Source organism: Pholcus phalangioides, unplaced genomic scaffold, assembly GCF_987345545.1.
Source record: "Pholcus phalangioides strain wild (caught in Gottingen) unplaced genomic scaffold, Ppha-v1.0 ptg000010l_1, whole genome shotgun sequence".
In the NCBI taxonomy this organism is placed as follows: Eukaryota; Metazoa; Arthropoda; class Arachnida; order Araneae; family Pholcidae; genus Pholcus; species Pholcus phalangioides.
This window is the reverse complement of record NW_028301603.1, coordinates 27018335-27037606: the sequence shown is the minus strand read 5'-3', so window position 1 is coordinate 27037606 and position 19272 is coordinate 27018335. Positions and strand designations below refer to the sequence as shown.

Sequence of the window (19272 nt, the reverse complement as noted above, 5' to 3'; positions counted from 1 at the left end):
TTTCGAAATTTTAATTATTAAAAAAATTATTTTTTGATAAAAAAATATATTTTTGACCATCTGGGGGGGGGGGAGACCTCGAGCCCCTCTTACATCTCTGATCCACCCACTATGCGTTAGGAGGTGGGGGCAGAGCGCTGACGAAATTTTGCTGAAAGGGGGAGGATAAGAGTTTTGCTGACTTTTTCTAACAAGGGGAGAAAGGGTCAAAAATAGCTAAAAATTTGCTGACTTAATGCTTGAACGGCCCCCTTTTTTAAGCATGTGCTCAACCCATGGCCTAAATATGGCGTGCCTCAAGTGGCCTCGGTACACTTGCAGATAAATTAAGTGGTTCGCGGCATATTTCCAGATCACTCAAGTGGCCTGTGGCACATTTCCATATCACTTGAGTGACCCGCAGCACATTCACAGATCACGCTTATAACCTGAGATGCTGTGCTAGATCATTTAATTAAGTGGCCCGCGACACGTTTTCAAATTAATGAAGTAGCCCCGCACACTTCAAAAGATTGAGTTAAGTTGAAATGTACCGCGAGTCATTCAGGTGGTCTGAAAGTGTGCCGTGGGCCGCTTGAGTCATCTGGAAATGTGCCACAAGTCACTTGGATGATCTGAAAGTGTGCAGCAGGCCACTTGAGGAGTCTAAAAATGTGTCAAGAGTGCCACTAAAATAATCTATAAAAAATACATCGAGCCATTTAAAGTGTTAATGTATTGCAGACCATTAGGTGATATGTGTGCTGCGAGCCACTCAAATGATCTCAAAGCGTGCCGCGGGCCACTCAAATGATATGTAAATGTGCCTCAAGACACTTACAGTAATCTGCAACTGCACTACGAGCCATTTAAGTGAACTGGGGATTTACCGCGGGTCGCTCAAGTGATTTGGAAATGCACTTGGGGTCACTTAGGTGACCTGTATATATGCCGTTGGCAGCATAAATGATCTGGAAATGTGCCGCTGGCCACTGAAGTAATCTGGAAATGAGTCCTACTTAAATGATTTGATGGATGGTCGTTTGCGAGCCACTTGTGTGGTTTTGTTACTCGTCCTGGGCCACATAAGGTAACTCTGAGGTGCCATTGGTTAGCATGTCTGTTTTAAGGCATAACTAGGTTCATGTGTATGCTATTGACGACTGCAGTTGTCTATGAAAAAAAAAATTCATGAACATAATATGCAGGCCATTCTAATCGTTGTATCCTTCGGGTGTAATGTAACTCCAGGAGGTGTTACATCAGCAGTGTTCAACATTCAGTAGAGTGTTGGCCATTTCATTGATTTCGAAATGTGTCGCGGGTCACTAAAGCTGACCTGTAAATATGTCTGAGTCAATTGAGTACTCTGGAACTGTGTCGCGGTGATCTGTAAATTTTCCGTGGGTCACCTAAATGATCTGGGAATGTGCCGCAGTATACTTAAAGAAGAGCTGGTGGCAGATGGCAGCACTACACATATAACAAGCATTACACAGAAACGAAACTTCACGCCAGGTTTCACTACACGTACACTCTAACATGTACCAATTCGTTAGAGGTTCCGCAGAGGAATATGGAGGATTTACATGTCTGGTTTAATAATAGTAGTATACTTAGAGAATGTGAAACCGTGATGCAGGTTACTTGAGTGTTCTTTTACAAGTTCCATGGGTCAAATGAGTGCTCTGGAACTGTGCCGCGGCGATCTGTAAATATTCTGCGACATATTTACTGATCTAGGAATGTGCCATAGGTTATTTAAGTGAAATAGAACAGCAGCTGGGGTAACTTGGGTAATCTGGAACTGTGCTGCGGTGATCTGCGAATGTGATGCGAGCCACTTGAATGACCTGAATCTGTGCCGCAGGGTCTCTTGAACGATATGGAAGTGTCGCTTGGTTCATTTTTACAAAATAAGATTTGAAGTTGTGAGCCACAACAGATGACTCCGGGGCACGTTCAGCCTGTGGACAATGGGTTACATTTATATGGCACCTAGACAGGTTTTTTTTTCTTTCTTCGAAAAGAACGGGGGGGGGGAATCACTATCAATAGTTAGACTTTTCAAATAACTGTGGTAATTTGATTAATTTCTTTTTAGTTTTGCTATTTACATTGTTTTCGATCTGTGGAAATGAACTACTACTACTACTAAACCACACATGCACCTCGTCCATATTCCTCTGCGGAACCTCTAACGAATTGGTACATGCGGGAATGTGTGTGTACGTGTAGTGAAACCTGACGTGAAGTTTGTTTCTGTGCAATGCTTGTTATGTGTCGTGCTGTCATCTGCCACCAGGTTTTCTAACTGTGAGTGAAGTGTAATGATTGAATAATTTATCGTTGTAGGCGTGTTGCTCTCTGTGGCGAGACTTTTTAATGGTGAGATCGGCTCGCATTTGCTCCTCAAAGTTGGGGACCACAGGAAACAAACTTCAGCTGACCACTACTGCGGTGACGGTGGGGTTCGAACCCAGATCCTTGCGATACGAGTCCGTCATGATGACCACTCGACCACCACAGCGGCTGTGGAAATGAACTACTACTAAACCACACGTGTACCTCGTCCATATTCTTGTGGAAATGAACTATTTTGAAATTCATTAGAACTTCAGTTTCCTAAAATATCTATAGATAATACTATAATTAAAGTATATAAGGTGTGAATCTTAATGGAACAACATTTTTAAATGCCACGATAATTCGGGAATTCCATTTTTTCCCTCCTATTTTTTTCCTATTTTTTCTCAATGGTGTTCCTATTTTTCCTACTTTTTTTTTTCAAATTTTCACTTCGAGGCCTGGATATGTAATTTGCAAACACACGAACTACAGCCAAATCATTGATGCCTGTGTTGAAAGTATTTTTTCAAGGTGTAGTTCATTCCAAATAGCAAAACAGATTAAGAGTAGACAAAGCATTCAAACTAGTGTTTCTAATGAAACAAATGGACAATTATTCACAAAGGGTAAAATTATTTAATACTTGATGTAAATCTATTCAAGAAGTGTTTTCCTCCGTTTTTTTTAATAAAATGTTCTGAAATATTTCACAAGTATGATTCTTTATCTTTAGTTATGATATATTTTATAAATAGTCATTATTTTTGTAAGTTAAAATTTCTTTAATTTTATATTCTTTAACTCTATAAAAACCAATCCGGCCGTAGACGGCTCTACATGCAAACAGCCAAACCGCTCGTAGCCGGCCGAGATGGGGGGTATGGGTATATAAGACATTTTTGTGAAAGGGCAGGGAGGGATGATTGACAGCTGTCGTCAGAGGCGGGAACGAGAAAGACAAGCGTATACGCCCCATCAGTTGTATTCCGGAAGCTCCACTTCGATAAAGCTGACTGTTGTTTGCAACAATACAACAAAACGAGAGGTTACACTATCATGTTGTTACCCACGACGTTGGCGAAATAATTTTGGGAAAAGAATTTTAAAATTATCAATATGTGTTAAATTTTATTGCTTATAATAGATTATATTATTTAGATATTTAGAATTTATGGTATCTTGTACTTCTGCAATTGTTGCGTTTTCCTGGAACTTGACTTACAATTCGAGCCAGCTTATGTGCAAAAAAAAGGACACGCAGCGTCAAATAATTTTGTTTTATTAGTTGCATACCAACACAATTTATTGAGCCTGTCATAACAGGTGCTCTATCTGAACAAAATCCTGGCAATTTATTAATTGGAACATTGCTACATTTCCGAAAGTTCGGTGTCATTTGTGTAATGTTATCCGTACTGAACTTCTGAAAGCCTCCATCTTCTGAAATTTTCAGAAAATGTTTTATTCTTTTTTATTACAATTATGTCGATACTCTCATGAAAAGAACTTTCCTTTACCCAAAATTCGGAGAATTATTTTACTCCTAATAAGATTTTTAGAAGTGAAAATGAATTTTAATGTACTATTGTAACAATTATTGTTATGGGGATGATGCCCCTCGTATCGAATGAAAAGCATGAAAAGATTCTCTACATGAGCTGAAATGAATTTTTACTAGGAAACTGGGAACGGTCCTGCTTGAAAACGTTCACAACCTTGAGACTCCTTTCCTAACGGCCATATGCTTCGCAAGTTCTGTTACTTTGTCTAATGGTTATATATTTGGATCATGCGTTAGAGAGGGACAGCTGCCCCGTACGGAAAATTTGAGGGGGTGGCAATTTTAGTGACAAAAATGTATAAAAGCACTTTGTTGTGATTCTGGGAGTTGGAAAATCAAGCCGCAAAAATTAGCGCCCACTCCTCCGGGCACCATGTCCGCCTGTCCCCCACCCCTAGTTGCGGCCCTGGTCATCAATACGCATATTTTCAGTTCACACAAAGAAAACCTTCTATGTTTGGATAAACATGACTAATCGCCGACCGATATCATTTACTAGGACTGTAAAAGCAATACAAAAAAATTTGTAAAAAGCAAAAAAATTACGGTATGTTTTTTTGTGTAAAAAAACATATTTAGTGCCTTATGTTTTTGTGTAAAAAAACATAAGGCATGTTGCAAAGGGACATTAACATGCACATGAACTGAGCCCGTGATAGTAGTATAATACTAGTAGTATATTTCATTTTGTGCACAATTTTGCAAGTGTTGTTTTATTTCTTTAGCGTATTACTAAGGTTTTTGATTGTTAGTTGAGAGGTTAGTACACAAACCTGTAGCAATACGATTTGACTTCCTTCTGGGACGGCTGCCTTTAGGATTTGTCACCAGACTCATGGTTCGTACGGTCCTTGAAAACCTTGAAAAGTCCTTGAAAAAAAAAGTTCATTTTCAAGGCCTTGAAAGTACTTGAAAATAAATAAGAGTCCTTGAAAATAAATAAGAGTCCTTAAAAATAAATAAGAGTCCTTGAAAATAAATAAGAGTCCTTAAAAATAAATAAGAGTCCTTGAAAAAGAATTTTTTTTTAAGAATTCTGTGAGAGTCCTTGAAAAAGAATTTTTTTTTAAGAATTCTGTGAGAGTCCTTGAAAAAGAATTTTTTTTTAAGAATTCTGTGAGAGTCCTTGAAAAATTTGTGTTTTCCGAAATAGTTTTCGCCACTTTTTTTTTTTTTACTTCGTAAGTGACGTCCTTAAAAAAGTGCAAAGCACAGGGAAAAAGCCTTAGTAGCCAATAACCCTCGATAATTGGATTTAAAGCACGTTTTTCTCCATTATTATAAAGCCGGGTTTTCGTAGGAGCAGGTTTTTTGTGCCGCGTGCAAAGTGAATCGCCCAGCGTGACACGCCGTCCACTCAATAATAATAAGAAAACAAGTTCGACTGTTTTCCTAGAGAGCGCGACAAGCCTCACACGGCAGTGTTTTACGTCGGGCGTGATTGGCCGACTGTTTCTGGAGGAGTCAAATGCGTTGTGCGCCACTCGTTTTACCGATCTTCTCTTCATTTTTGTTTTCTTTCACTTCCCTTCATCGAGCTCGATGCTTCCCTTCAAACCGGAGCATGCAGATGACAGAGTAGCTGATAGCAGGGCCGTGAGCTGATGCGCCACGGTAGGAATACACAAACGCGTAGTGTGATTATGTGAAACGTTTCTGTCGACGCGAAATAATACAGTTCGGTTCATGCGGTGCCAAAAACCTATGTTGGAATGTTTTTTCCCTTTTTATTCTCTGTGCACGTGGAACCGCTCGGCCCGACGCAATATGTAAATCGCTGGCGGCATGCTCACGGGAGCTCGGCTTTGTACTGTAGGCTGGTTTTTTTCCGCGTCTATGTCGGGATTGTTTTTTTTTCTCCGAGATTGCCGGTTGTTATTTATCGGCCGTTTTATTTATTTATTTCTTTTATGATCGTAAATGATCTTGTTTTTTTTTCCTTGCAACTTTTATGGAATAAAAGCTAGAGTTCAAAATGAACTTCCGATCGTTGTTTTTTTTCTTCAGCTCAGTCGGCACACTCTGACCCCCAACAACCAACCAATACCTATTTCTAGAGTAGAAGTCCTTCTGTTCTAGAAGGTATCGCAACAACCCACTTCTAGGAAAACCCGGCTTTATGGTAGCATGTATTCTGTGATCGTACGTAGACGTATTTAGAGTCGTTGGAAGTCATTAAACTTTTGTACTAGGTATTTTTTCTGGAGGACTTGAGAAATCAATATCTTAATAAAAAAAGTGCCATAATTTTTGCCGAAATAAATAATTTCAGCCTTTCGGTTCGTAAGTGAGCGAAGCTTCCTCTGATTACTGTAAACTATAGGCGAAGATTGACTTGGAAGTCTGGGGGGGGGGGCACGATGATGATGTCAATTCATATATGCATGTGTACATTAGATCAGTCAACTTCACATCCCCCCCCCCCCCCGTATCTCCGCCCATGCTGTCTAAGGTTGTATAAGGTTCTTTAAAGAAAGAAAACAAAAAATGAGTAACAAGTGTGTGTACTTTTAATTACTTGTGTGGCTGAAAAATCCCTTCTATCAAGATTGGTTGCTGAGTGTGCCAGACGAAAATGTCGCCAAATGCAAGCTGTACTTCAATGGGTGAATCGGCGCTGAAATCCATTGAGCTTATATTACTGGAGGGAGTATGACGCAGGGCCGTAACTAGGATTTTTGTATTGTCTTGCCGCCCCCACCAATTCGGAATTCGATAATTTTATAACGGTGTTCACCTAAAAATTGCCACCCGGGGCAGTTGCCCCCCCCCCCCCCCTCCCGCGTTCTAGTACCGGCGCTGGTATGACGTCAGTGGTCTACATAATTACTTGGAAGATCACGTGACGCGTTGGATGTCGGCGCATCTCCGTTATTTTCTAATGGCATCCATAGTTGTTTAAAGGAGTTTAAAACAATAAATGAAAGAAATAATTTCAGTATCGATGATATGATTCCAAAATTAATGAAAGAAAAAATTACAGAATTAATGAAATATAATTCCAAAATTAATGAGAGATAATTCCAAAATTAATAAAGCAATAATTCCAGAATTAATGAAATAATTTTAGAATCAATAAAAGAATTTCAGCATTGATGAAAGAAAGAATTTCAGTATCGATGATATGATTCCAAAATTAATGAAAGAGATAGTTCCAGAATTAATGAAAGAAAAAATTACAGAATTAATGAAAGAAAGAATTACAGAATTAATGAAAGAAAGAATTACAGAATTAATGAAAGAAAGAATTACAGAATTAATGAAATATAATTCCAAAATTAATGAAATATAATTCCAAAATTAATGAAATATAATTCCAAAATTAATGAAATATAATTCCAAAATTAATGAAATATAATTCCAAAATTAATGAAATAATTTTAGAATCAATAAAAAAATTCAGCATTAGCGAAAGAAACAAATCCAAAATTGATGAAAGCAATTATTCCAAAAGTTATGAAAAATTATTCCAGAATTGTTGAAAGAAATAATTCCAGAATTGATGAAAAAATTCCAGAATTAATGAAAAAAATTATTCCAGCTTTAATGAAAAAAATTATTCCAGCATTAATGAAATAAATAAATTCAGAATTAATGAAAGAAATAATTTAATCTTTTTTTATCTTTAGAAGAGTTCTTTTTTTTAGTCTTTAAAAGGAAATTAATTGCAATATTTAGAGACTAAACTACGTTTCAATGAGGAAATTGACAGGCACGAACTGTGTTATTCAATGTGTCATATGTTTTGTATGATATATATGTGTATGTGGCCTCCTTTATTCATTACAGATGATGTGAAATAAAGTAGGGAGAAATGTAATCTCTGAAAGTTTTAATCAAAATTAAATATGCGCCTATTCATGTTAGAAATATGCTTTTGTAAAAAAGGCATTGAATTTTTAAGTTTTACCTTGAAAAGTGCTTGAATAGTCCTTGAATTTTTTTTCGTTGGAAGAGTACGAACCATGAGACTGCACAGGCTCAATTACGCCCATTTTTGTGCATAAAATGGCCGTGCAATGATAAAAAAAAACACCCAAATAAAGAATGTGGGGGGGGGAACACATTGTTACGGGGGAGCCTAGCGAGTTATAGCAAAGGGCGGCAAGTTTGAGGAATGAGTGGCCGAGAAAATTAGTAGAATGTGAAAAGAGTGGCAAAATCATAAATCAGTTTCTGTCTAGAGTGAGTGACCTAGAGCAGGGTTTGACAAATCAAAAAATAATTTAAGCACCAACCAAATTTCATAGGAGCCAAGCATTTTTTTTTAAATAATGGCTTTATTTTGAAAATAATGTTTTTTTTCAGCTTATCTAGGAATCAGCAACCTTTCTCCATGTTGGTAGACACACTGACATAATTACCAAAAACTTTGTTATCCTAACACTTCAATTTAGCAATCAAACATATAACATTTTAGGCACCAATGCCAAATTTCTATATTCGTCATAGTGACCTGGTGCCTGGGAATTGTGAAACCCTGACTTAGAGCGTGTGCAAGTACGTGGATGGCCAAAAGAGAAAGCGAGTGACCCCAGGTCGGTGAGCGATCAAAAGCGTGAATTGTTGCAAGCGTGTTAATGACCAAGCAAAGAACTACAGAGCGAGAGACCTGGTTAATGAGCGATCAAAATCGTGACCTTGATCGGGTGCAAGCATGTGGATGACCAAAACGTAACCTAAAGAGCGACTATGCTAGGTCAGTGAGCGATCAAAATCGTGGCATAGAGCGTATGCTATCATGTGAGTGACCAAAAGGGGGGAACGTAGAGATTGTGTGAGCACGTGAATGACCGAAACAGTATGCCAGCATGCGAGTGGCCCAAAGCGTGATTTACTGATTTACAGACACAGGCGTTTTCACAAGAGTGGGAGTCCAAGACGGATATTTCCCAGGGTGGTGAATTCTAGGAATAAGTGGTCAAGAATATTAGAATAGAATGGGAGAAGAGAGGCAAAACAGTAAATACGCCTCTGATTGTTGCCCGATTGTAGTGGTATATGACTTCCTCATTTTCTACGGAGATCTAGCGTTTAGATAAACATCTGCGTTTACTACCAACTGGGGTTAGAATTATTGATAAGAAGACAGTCAACGTGAGCAAAAAAGGCACGGCTGTAATTTGTTCAGGGGATTTATGTCCTTTCATTGTCAAGTTTGAAAAACTCATTTTCGCAAAAGGGACAATTCCACATAGTGATTTTACCTCTTTTTCTTACGAAGCAGATAATACCTTATAAGTGGGCTGTTTTTATGGGAGTGTTCCAAATAAAGTACACTGGCACCGGATTAGTACGTGAATACATACAACAAAATTGATTGTAAAGTTTTCGTATGGCTCCCAAATCGAGTTTTCTATCGCTTCTAGGTAGTGCATTCAGAAAATGGCCAGCCCCTTTTCTTCCCCACATATACGATCTTATCCAAAGGTCAACGTTGGTTTTACTAATAGATATTTTTCTTCAAAACTCACATTCCATTTCTATCCAAACGTGAATAGGTTGACCTTTTTCCTTACTCTTGAGAATTTTAAATGTTTACCATTTCTATGTTTAAGTTGTCAATTATCGATTTGAAGCATCACTTTCGATTTGGAAAATGCCAAAAGAAAGTCTCGTGTATGAAGAAATTCGTCGTATTTTGTTTGATGAGGATTCAGGCGATTCCGATTTTCCAATTGAAAGTTCCGACAGCGAGTATATAGTCACGAACAAGAGACCACAAGTACACGTATATCATAGCTATAAGGAGATAAGATAGTGGATAATATATCGTCATAAGCAGAGGCGTAAGCAGGGAGGTGCATAGAGGGTCTGTATCCCCTCCTCCAAGTCAACCAAAAATTAGAAAAAAATTATTTCGGTAAAAAAATGCTATATCGAAACTAAATACCTTTTATATGCTATGTTAACCAATAAGAAGGGGATTCTCTCTCTGATTACTTTTTATCACAAGCATAAGATCATTGGCGTACGTGGGGGGGGGGATATTGAGGTTCTAATCCCTCCCCTCAAACCGAGATTATAGTGTTATTTTGCAGGAAAAAACGTAACACCCCCCCCCCCCAGAAGGAAAATATTTTGAACCCCCACCCCCTCGAGAAAATTCTGCAGACGCCTATGACGGAGATACACTGAAAATGCAAGAGGGCCACAGTTGGGAGGAGGGAGGTTGAATTATGATTGAAGGGTTATCCGTATATTTGTGAATATCATGTCGCTTTTGTATGCATGGGTAAACATAATGCCCTTTCATATCACCCCCCCCCCCCAATCACAAGAGTTGGAGGAAGTTCAATATGGCTGGAACTAGAGGCACAGTAGCAGGGTGAAGTTTTTCAAGGAGATATACTGTGCATAAGCACTTTTTGCAACTTTGAAAGCGGAAAAATTAAGTTTATCCCCTCACCTCCAATACGTTGCGATCATGTTCCTAGTTGTACGCCTGTAAGTTTCAACGCATCACCAGCAACAAGTGTGCGAAAATATTTCGTTACTTCTTCACTTTTTGTTTTCTAATGGAGGAGGCGAACCAGAGCCGTAACTAGGGGGGAGCAGACGGATCTCGTGCCCTGCGCGCTGGACCAGAGGGGGCGCAAATTTCATTCTCAAACCTTACCTTCAACATTACAAAGGGGTGCCAAAATGCGCACTTGCCCCAGGTGACCAAGCATCTGGTTGCGGCCCTGGGTAGAACGTCAGTTATTCGTAATTTCTCTGACAGAACCAAAAATAAATTAGATTCCTCTTTTGTCGGCAGAATTTTGCCAATATTTTTACTCCTCTGTCTTTGTTAAAAGTCAGCGTAGCATAGACACTCCACTCAAAAAAATGACACCAGGCTGGACCCAATTTCATGTTTTTACAAGCTTCGTACTGTCGCCCTTCTCGTAATCAAAAAATCAACGAATACACCCCCTCCCCCTCCTGATGCTAACGTAAAATTGGAATGGGGCCCGAATTTTTTTTGGTAAAACTTATTTGTTTTCATATCGAGATACACGAAAGTTTATATCTGGAAGCACTTGTCTTTTCTAATTTTTGAAGTTGTCTTTTGAATTAAAAATTCATATATTAATAGTTCACTTCTACAAAATAAAAAAAAATCGAGAAAAGGAAAAAAATAATTGGCAAAGTTGGCGAGAATATCTTGAAGAGAAAGGGCGATATACCGCCGCTCACGAATAAATAACTAACCGGACCTTCGGCTGGACCCGTATACGCGTACAGGGATAAAATTGACTCGTACGCGTATATACATGTCTTTCATGAATAAAAAAGAGTTGGGTGAATACTCCTTTACATAAAAGAAAAATGCTGTATAAAGAAGGATGATTTCAGTTTACAATTTGTCTCCACAGGGTATCTTGAAACGAAAAAATGAACAGCAACGCTGTGGCCGGCATGAATAAGAACTGAATGGAAGGAAGGACGGGGGATTAGGTGAGAGGTGAAAGTTTGGACGAGTCCATTTCAGAAAGCAAAAATAGGTTATTTTCACGAACCTCCCAGTATCCTTCAAGAATCGGTAAAGGGTTAAAGAAAGCATAGATTAATGACTAGTGTGTAAGTAATCAGGGTTCGCACATCCTTACAAACTCATTAAAAACTCCTAACTTTTCATTTCCCTCTGGAAGGGCCCTTATAACTCCTTACTTTTTGCAGCCACGCCTGAAAAGGTCCTTTTTTTTTTTTTTCTCTGAAGGGATCTTTCTTAGAATAGGCATTCCCCATGGTGATGAATAGCATTGCCTAGAAAAATAAGAGGAAACTTCCCCCGAATATAAAGAGGAAGAAAATAGAAAGAAATACGCTCTCTCCCTTTGTAATAGGAAATGTGAAAGCAGGGGATGGGATTGGAACATCCAATGGTTGTGCATACCTGCCAACCGTTACGATTTTGTCGTATTTAGTAAATTAATACTATTATACGCTTTTGCTTCTAAAAATACGATTTTTTTACCGAATCGCTAGTTTTGACGTGTTTTCCTGCCTATGTCGCTAACTGGTCAGCGTTGGAAATCGATGGTCCATAGAACGACATCACTCCGCTGAACCAGTAAGCGAAAATTCCCCCATGCCCAGTGGTGAGAAAGTTTTTTTAAGTTTTTACTTATGCAGCGAAACAATGTCTCGAACCTCCTATATTACACAGTATACTGAGTGCAGACCTCGCAGCTTTCCTATTTTTCTTACATTCACCGCAATCGTCTTTTTTTTAACCGCAATTCTCTACTGCTATTCCTATTTTATCCCTCCTTCCCATTTGCTTACAGCCAATATCTCACTACTAAAATTCCGAGAAACCGCAAAATGTCACTGCTTTCCGCAGTTTTTTGACGTGTTTTATGTGTTTTATTCACATTACAACTAGCTACTGAAAAAGAAGAAAGGAAAAAAAATTTCAGTTCCACTGGAGTAAGGGACGACGAAAAGTGTATCTTTTCGCCGCCGCGCCTTAAAGTGCTAAAAACTGAAGTCCAGTGGAGAAAGCGAATCTGTTTCGCAGATTGGTTGCCGTAAATAAAAAGGCAAAAAAAAAAAAAAAAAAAAAAGGAACAGGCTCTATCCACACACAAGAGATTCCATGAGAGACACAATGGGTTTATCTCTCTTGGGATCCCGTAACGAACGTTCATCCTTGAAGCCAGATTTTCCTAGGAGTAGGCTTTTTGCGCCGCGTGAACCTAACTGGATCATTTCGTGTCGGCAGAAATGAGTTACATAATGAGGTTACGCATTTGCGTTTTCCAAGCGTGGCGCATCGGCTCAGGACGGCTATATAGTATATGACCCTGGCGTCATCTACTCTATCGGCTGCATGCTCCGGTTTAAAGGGAAGAAACACAACACAAAAATGAAGGGAAGATCGCTGAAACTCGCGGCACACAACGCTTAACTCCCCCAGAAGCGTCTGCCAATCACGCCCGACGTAAAGCGCTGTCGTGAGCCGTATTGCGCTCTGTAGGAAAACAGTAGTACTGTTTTTCATATTGATGAATAGACGCCGTGTCGCGCTGGGTGATTCACGTTGCGCGCGGCATAGAAAACCTGCTACTAAAAACCGGCTTTTAAAAGTGACAGCCTGAGTCACGTCTGGTTTTACAGGAGGGGGGGGGATGAGCCGATCAGCCGCTATAGCTGAACCCACTTTTTTTAACCTTCAGAAAATAACTTTCGGGTATCTTTATGTTAGGGGTCATTCAAGTATTACGTCAGCAAGGATGGGGGATTTGCCGACTTGATGACGTGGGGGGGGGGTGGATGATTCTTACGTCATCACCCACCCTTTATAAAAAATATGAAATATTCTTAATGGCGTCTTACTCGGTGCGCGAAAAATGAGTAAAACTTTTCACTAGTTTGTGGGCACCTGAACTAACATTCTCCCTATTGAGTCCCCTATAGAGCCACTCTAGTGATCTTTCAATACTTAGCGGATCCACATAATGCCATACTTTTCTCAACCTTAACCTTATCTGTGTAATAATTTCATGCTTGGTTTCCCTTTACCTTTTATGAAGTTTTGTACACTGGTTGATCTGCTTTCCATATAATCAAGGTTCTACTATGTCTTGAAATCATTAGTCACCCTTACATCTTGGGATTTTTCTTTTTTTTCTCCTACGGTACATGTCTTTTTTTTTTTTTCATTTAGCATGATCAAGTACATTACTCAAGAGACCACTTTAGCAGATGGAATGGATAAATCCATTACACCAGAAAAGGCCATGTTAGATAAGGAAAAAGAAATGCTTGAGAAATTTAAGGTAATCATTTATTGACCTTTTATTTCGTGTGCAGAATGTTCTATATTGTTCCTATTTCTTTTATAGTTAGTATTGCAATGGAAGAGGGAAAAATGATCAATGATGAAATATTTAATGAATGTACGTATTTGTATTGATGTATGTACTATGATGATGACTGTGATGAAACTTTTTAGGTGTAGATGTCGACTCACATCTTGTGCTCAAAACTTACTAATGCTATTTGCAGTGGAAAAATATATATGCTACACTTGATAGTGAGATTGGTATTATGCCTGATCTAACAGAATGGTTCCAGAGACCAGCTTTTGGCATGCTTTCAACCTGAGGGTAAGGCTTCTCCTGAAGTCTGCCAACATATAATTCAGTATCTCAAGTGTCTATTTAGCATACAAATCATTCAGTAGTCTTACTGGTGCGATTGCGTATGTTAACTAGAAGGGGCAGTTCATAAGGCTGACTGGTTCATGCTTGCAGTGTCTTTGTAGGTTATGCAGTGCAACAAATTTGGATCAGATCAGGATGTAATTAGGATTAAAGGTCAGCTTATACAAGCACACGCTCCAACTATTTCCATAGTTTTCTTTTTTTCTTGTCTTTACATGCAAATTTCATTGCCCGAGTTTACTTATAGTCATGTATTTTATCTTGAAAGCATGCTAATTTTATTCTCCTTTGAGCTGTAGTCGCGACCTTCAGCTGTGATTGGTCATTATGTTAGCTCTCGAATAGAGAAAAGTTAGCAGGGTTTAAGCTAGATAAAAAATTCCTTTAGCAAAAAAGCAAAAATGGGGGGGAAAGCTTCAGCAAAATGCTACAATGCTAATGATTTATGGTTGGATGTCTTCTCGTTTCGTACCTCCTGTACATATTTTTGCAAAAGTTGCTACTAGTTCTTTCGCATTTTGCAAAAAATGCTACCATAGCTTAACTCTTTAATGCCCAGATAGAAAACCTGGGAGGGTCATGAAAATACCAAGTTTTTTGTGTTCGAAGTGGACTCGTCCAAATTTCGGCCACTTTCCTTCTCCCCACCCTTTCTCCATGAGTTTCTATTCATGCCACCCTTTGCATTGACGTTCACCCTTTCATTTCAATGGATTTTCGGGAGATAATTTGTCTACTGAAAACATCCCTTTCCTCACAGTATTATCTCTTTTGAAAATGCATTGAGTACCCTTAGTCCATTCTCAAGGAACATTCTAGTACATCAGCTTTTTTAAAATCCCATTGATAGGGCGTTGCAGTTGTCTTTTCCGTTCCCGCCTCTGACAAGAGCTTTCATCTCCTTCCCCATAGGTGACAAAAGCCCACCAAAACATACCCATATCCCCTAGCTGGGCCGACTTGAGGCGGTTATGGGCATTAACCTACTCGGCCGACTTCGGGCAATCTGGGCATTATAGAGTTAAACCCTGGAAGTTAGTCACTCCTGCTCAAGATTGTGATCTAATCCGATTTCACATTATTCACCTCTGTCTGGGGTTTAAGAGAATAATTAAAAATTGGTGTATACAGGATATTTCATGAAGAGTGGCATAAAGGTATGAAAATTTGATGGTTGTTGAATCACAATTTATTTTTGAATGCAAATTATCATTTCCAATATTAATAGTGATAAAACAAAACATTTGCACTATTAGTTGCTACACAGATTCATATTTGCAGTAATACCCTGAAGTTATATGATAGGCGGGACTGGCAATAACTGTATAAGTCAGGATACAATTTTGCATACAAATACATATCTGTATGAGGTGAAGGCACCATTTCACAAAAGGAAAATTTTACAGAGAGCTGGTTAAAAATATTTTTAGTATGTATTCCTATAGAGCTCACTTGTTTTATAAAGTGAATATCTCTGTTATTTAGTGAAATAGGGCTTGTGTCCTATACCTGTGTGTAGTGTAATAAAATTACTGCACATTAATAGTGTTATCCCAATATTGACATGGTTCGTACGGTCCTTGAAAAAAAAAAGTTCATTTTCAAGGCCTTGAAAATAAATAAGAGTCCTTGAGAAAGAATTTTTTTTTAAGAATTCTGTGAGAGTCCTTGAAAAATTTGTTTTCTGAAATAGTTTTCGCCACTTTTTTTTTTTTACTTCGTAAGTGACGTCCTTAAAAAAGTGCAAAGCACAGGGAAAAAGCCTTAGCAGCCAATAACCCTGGATAATTGGATTTAAAGCACGTCTTCCCCCATTATTGTTAAGCCGGGTTTTCGTAGAAGCAGGTTTTTTGTGCCGCATGCAAAGTGAATCGCCCAGCGTGACACGCCGTCCACTCACCAATAATAAGAAAACAAGTTCCACTGTTTTCAAGAGAGTGCAACAAGCCTCACACGGCAGTGTTTTACGTCGGCGTGGTTGCCCGACTGTTTCTGGAGGAGTCAAATGCGTTGTGCGCCACTCGTTTTACCAATCTTCTATACAAATACAACGCCACAACAGGCAAAATGCCCAACGAGGTGGCTGAGAAAACTCTTCATTTTTGTTTTCTTTCACTTCCCTTCATCGAGCTCGATGCTTCCCTTCAAACCGGAGCATGCAGATGACAGAGTAGCTGATAGCAGGGCCGTGAACTGATGCGCCATGGTACGAATACACAAACGCGTAGTGTGATTATGTAAAACGTTTCTGTCGACGCGAAATGATCCAGTTCGGTTCATGCGGCGCCAAAAACCTATGTTGGAATGTTTTTTCCCTTTTTATTCTCTGTACACGTGGAACCGCTCGGCCCGACGCAATATGTAAATCTCTGGCGGCATGCTCTCACCCTCACGGGAGCTTGGCTACCAATCTGTAGGCTGGTTTTTTTCTGCGTCTATGTCGGGATTGTTTTTTTTCTCCCTGAGATTGCCGGTTGTTATTTGTCGGCCGTTTTATTTATTTCTTTTATGATCGTAAATGATCTTGTTTTTTTTCCTTGCAACTTTTATGGAATAAAAGCTGGAGTTCCAAATGAACTTCCGATCGTTGTTTTTTTTTCTTCAGCTCAGTCGGCACGCTCTGGCCCCCAACAACCAACCAATGCCTATTTCTAGAGTAGAAGTCCTTCTGCTCTAGAAGGTATTGCAACAACCCACTTCTAGGAAAACCCGGCTTTATGGTAGCATGTATGGAATAAAAGCTGGAGTTCCAAATGAACTTCCGATCGTTGTTTTTTTTTCTTCAGCTCAGTCGGCACGCTCTGGCCCCCAACAACCAACCAATGCCTATTTCTAGAGTAGAAGTCCTTCTGCTCTAGAAGGTATTGCAACAACCCACTTCTAGGAAAACCCGGCTTTATGGTAGCATGTATCCTGTGATCGTATGTAGACGTATTTGGAGTCAATGGAAGTCATTAAACTTTTGTACTAGGTATTTTTTCTGGAGGACTTTTTTCAAAATCCATTGAGCTTATATTACTGGAGGGAGTATGACGCAGGGCCATAACTAGGATTTTTGTTTTATCCTGCCGCCCCCACCAATTCGGAATTCGATAATTTTATAACGGTGTTCACCTAAAAATTGCCATCCGGGGCAGTTGACCCCCCCCCCCCCCCCCCCCCTCTAATGCGTTCTAGTACCGGCGCTGGTATGACATCAGTGGTCTACATCATTACTTGGAAGATCACGTGACGTGTTGAATGTCTGCGCATCTCCGTTATTTTCTAATGGCATCCATAGTTGTTTAAAGGAGTTCAAAACAATAAATGAAAGAAATAATTTCAGTATCGATGATAGTTCCAGAATTAATGAAAGAAAAAATTACAGAATTAATGAAATATAATTCCAAAATTAATGAGAGATAATTCCAAAATTAATAAAGCAATAATTCCAGAATTAATGAAATAATTTTAGAATCAATAAAAGAATTTCAGCATTGATGAAAGAAAGAATTTCAGTATCGATGATATGATTCCAAAATTAATGAAAGAGATAGTTCCAGAATTAATGAAAGAAAAAATTACAGAATTAATGAAAGAAAGAATTAAAATTAATGAAAGAAAGAATTAAAATTAATGAAAGAATTACAGAAGTAATGAAAGAAAGAATTAAAATTAATGAAAGAAAGAATTAAAATTAATGAAAGAATTACATAATTAATGAAAGAATTACAGAATTAATGAAATATAATTCCAAAATTAATGAAATATAATTCCAGAATTAATGAAATATAATTCCAGAATTAATGAAATAATTTTAGAATCAATAAAAGAATTCAGTATTAGCAAAAGAAACAATTCCAGAATTGATGAAAGCAAATTATTCCAAAAGTAATGAAAAATTATTCCAGAATTGTTGAAAGAAATAATTCCAGAATTGATGAAAAAATTCCAGAATTAATGTAAGAAATTATTCCAGCATTAATGAAAGAAATAATTTAATCTTTTTCTATCTTTAGAAGAGTTCTTTTTTTTTAGTCTTTAAAAGGAAATTAATTGCAATATTTAGAGACTAAACTATGTTTCAATGAGGAAATTGACAGGCACGAACTGTGTTATTCAATATGTCATATGTTTTGTATGATATATATGTGTATGTGGCCTCCTTTATTCATTACAGATGATGTGAAATAAATTAGGTACAAATGTAATCTCTGAAAGTTTTAATCAAAATTAAATATGCGCCTATTCATGTTAAAAATATGCTTTTGTAAAAAAAAGTTCTTGAATTTTTAAGTTTTACCTTGAAAAGTGCTTGAATAGTCCTTGAATTTTTTTTCGTTGGAAGAGTACGAGCCATGATTGATGAAAATAGAAACAGCGCCCTTATCTTCAGTATACAGATATAAGTGTTGATGGATTGGGAAAACACATTTTCCTTTCTTACTATGGATGTCCCACTCCTGTATTTTCCTATGACTTTGTAAACTTTAATTTGCCTGGTGAATGCAATCTGGTCCTCGAAAAGCTAAATAATTAGTGATCTATCACTTATTCATTTTTATACTATCCGATACAAAGTTAGAATATTACAATAACAAAAATCAAGGAATTCTCAAATTTTTTACGTTTATAAAAATAGTATCAAAATTTAAACTATACACTTGATTTACCCAATCGGTCAATTCCATTAGAAAAATGTATAGATTTCAATAAAATATATGAAGTGTCGATGTTAAGATGACCATAGGATTCTGAAAAGCAAGGTTTATGGAGAATATGAATTGTGAGATATTAAGCATTGAGGTGGTGCTTTAGTTTCTGCTATAAAAGACTGACGAAGACCAGCAGTTTGAAGTGGGTGGATGTATTTTGCATGGATATTAGCTTACCAATATTAGTGATCATTTAAGGGTCAAAACATACATACACTTGCATAGGAGAGTATATATGTCTGAAGGAACAGAAATAACAAAAATCACATCATAATAAGCTTAATGAAACATTCATCTAGGATTCAAAAAAAAAACCCAGTGAAATTTTGTCTATTAAATTTTTGCTGTATGAAAAATGAGTGGCATAATTTCCTTCCTGCTGCTCATTTTTTTCATATGGCAAATCTTTGATTTAATGGACAAAGGTTCACTATTTAAACTGTCATGTTAAAAAAATATGACAGTTTAAATTCTTACACGGTTTCTCGATTTAAAAAAAAATGTCACATACAGTTTGATTTGTCATGTCACC

The 19272-nt window shown here is 37.9% G+C and overlaps 1 protein-coding gene across 2 annotated transcripts in view; it reads left to right on the top strand.

The window, feature by feature from the left end:
- The window catches only part of NAT1 (N-acetyltransferase 1), a 107976-nt gene that overhangs the window by 69491 nt on the left and 19213 nt on the right, over positions 1–19272 (top strand). For both annotated transcript variants that reach the window (XM_089237959.1, XM_089237960.1), the window contains exon 18: positions 13548–13659. In XM_089237959.1, coding sequence (XP_089094085.1) covers positions 13548–13659 — 112 coding nt within the window. The remainder of the gene's footprint in view (positions 1–13547; positions 13660–19272) is intronic.